This window comes from Scophthalmus maximus, chromosome 4, assembly GCF_022379125.1.
Source record: "Scophthalmus maximus strain ysfricsl-2021 chromosome 4, ASM2237912v1, whole genome shotgun sequence".
In the NCBI taxonomy this organism is placed as follows: Eukaryota; Metazoa; Chordata; class Actinopteri; order Pleuronectiformes; family Scophthalmidae; genus Scophthalmus; species Scophthalmus maximus.
In genome coordinates, this window is record NC_061518.1 from 7,982,501 (window position 1) to 7,984,785 (window position 2,285).

General features: G+C 49.6%; 1 protein-coding gene across 1 annotated transcript in view; it reads right to left on the reverse strand.

Annotated features, from left to right (window-relative positions):
- LOC118301847 (aromatase) overlaps nt 1-1,954 on the reverse strand; it is a 3,579-nt gene extending 1,625 nt beyond the window's left edge. Inside the window, exons 1-7 of the mRNA XM_035627469.2 lie at nt 1,750-1,954; nt 1,515-1,665; nt 1,264-1,418; nt 1,013-1,177; nt 726-840; nt 486-597; nt 236-398 (exon numbers count right to left, since the gene is read on the reverse strand). Coding sequence (XP_035483362.2) covers nt 236-398; nt 486-597; nt 726-840; nt 1,013-1,177; nt 1,264-1,418; nt 1,515-1,665; nt 1,750-1,948 — 1,060 coding nt within the window. The 5' untranslated portion in view covers nt 1,949-1,954. The remainder of the gene's footprint in view (nt 1-235; nt 399-485; nt 598-725; nt 841-1,012; nt 1,178-1,263; nt 1,419-1,514; nt 1,666-1,749) is intronic.
- Between the last annotated feature and the right edge of the window lie 331 nt (nt 1,955-2,285).

Genomic DNA, 2,285 nt, shown 5'->3' on the forward strand with positions numbered 1-2,285 from the left:
GACGTTATAGGGTTCAGCTTTTTAAATGGTTTTAGAGATGTTGATTCAACGTATTTGTCCATATAATGCAGGTTTTACATACTGTATCTCAGTACAATATTACAACACACTGTATTCATTAAAATGCACATTTGATGTGTAGCTGATCAGGTCATAACTGCACATGACTCTTGTACAAATTCCTTAATCTGGCAGTGGCAGTCAGCATTAGTGTCGCCGTCTTCAGGGCCCTCACCTACAACGGTGTCTATCTCCCGGAGCATCTGCAGCTCCACATCTGGATTTTGTTTGAGCAGCAGCAGCATGAAGAAGAGGCTGATGGACAGAGTGTCGGGCGCCGCGATCACCATCTCCAGCACACACTGCACCACGTTCTCAGCAGACAGCTCGCCGTGGTTCTGAAAAACACGCAGCCGACAGTCTTCAAATCCAATGGCACTTCACTGACACAGTGGCGGGACGACGAATATTTCTACCGGACCGACCTGTGCAAATATGAGCTCTGTGGTGAAGTTGATGTCGTCGAGTTTATCGGCCTGCTCCACGTCTCTCCTCTTCTGCCCCACAAGGTCCGCGATGGCATCGTGCAGCTCCTGGCTGTGAGATAACAGACATACAAAACACTTGGTTGGAGAAAAAGAACAAGCGAACGAAATAGCTGAAGGCGGGGATTATGTATGAAGAAGCGTGATCGCACGGACGGTGAAGTGGTGAAGTAGACTTACACTGTCGTCTTGTGCTTCTGGTGAATCCAGTCAAACTTGAAGTAGATGTCGGGTTTGATCAGCACACTCTGCCACGTGTCAAAGTACTTCTGAATCTTCACCAGCAGCTCTTTCTCTGCACACGGAGTTCAGAGATGCATCAAATGAACCCGCTCCCTCCACTGACCCGAGTTCATTTAACCAAAGACTGACACAGTCGTCCCACCCCAAAAACAATATCTCTCTATTTTCAACTCGCGTCACAACATGCTATAGATTAAGTAAGAAATGATTGCGCGCCCCCTCACCATCGACAGGTACGTCCAGGAAGAGTCTGTTGGAGATGTCGACCACGGTGCAGCGCAGCAAACTGAGGACGTCCACATGACCCAGACTGTCCAGGTCATCCAGGTGAGTCTGGGTGGAGGAGACACAAACCTCCACTGTCCTCGGCAAACTCGGACCCGTCAGAGCTGACGGAGACAATCAGATATTTTAAATCACTGAAGCACTGGATCAGATGGTGTTGTCTGCAAGGCTGAATGTGTGGGGACGTTACCTTTGGTGAAATAGGTGCGTATCTTTTTCCATAGATTTACGTTGTTGTTAAATATGATGCCTCTCTCGTTCATGCCGATGCAGCTCAGTCCCTGCTCGCTCCCGAAACGTGAAGAGTAATGTCCATTCTTCAGCACGTGGTGCACAGCTGATGCCCTTTATGGTGAAGAAAAGAGTGAATTAACTGCAGATTACCATTTTTACACTTGGACCGACTGTAGCTTCATACTAAGAGTTAACAAGATGAGCAACCTGCTGATTATGAGCGTCTCCTCTCCGTTGATCCAGACCCTGACAATGTCTCCGTACTTGTTGTTGTAGTAGTTGCTGGCTGTGCCTATGCCGGTCCAGATGAATCTCACGTACGACAGAAGTGGCCCCAAACCCAGACAGAAAGAAGGACCTGTTGTGGCAAGCGACAGTTAATGTACCTCAGCACAAAAGCGGACGCTGCAAAAGATGTCAAAGGCCGAACCACTGAACCCACCTGGTGCAGTGGTTCTCTTCTCCGCGTGGCTCCAGGCAACCAGCAGCAGACACACGAGCAGTATTAGGGTTCTGGTTGCCATAGAGATGCCCGGCGAGCCCACCGCCGTGGCATTCAGGGACGTGGACACCAGGTCTGCCAGTGCGGCCTCCAAACCGACGGGAGTCATCGCCAGGTCACAGGCAGGGCTCCGATCCATTGGAAGACAGATTTTTTAAACGCGACTGCACAAACCCAGCGATCCGGTCAAAGAGATGGAAGCTGCCTCAACAACCTCCGTCTCTTTATAAGCTGTCAGTGCTGGTAACGCGCCAGGTCAGGGTAATGCAAGAGCCACAACAGAGGAGGAAAATGGTAAACAATACACGTCCAACCTTGAGGGTCTGGATCTGTGCCAGTGCCCTTGAGCGAACAGGACTCGGTTCAAGAGCGTATGTGCTGCGATGCGCTGCTGGAACAAGTTTCTATTAGGTGGTGTATTTGACATTTTGATGATGAGAAGCAAGCGTCACTCCTCCTTTGAGCATCAAAAGAAT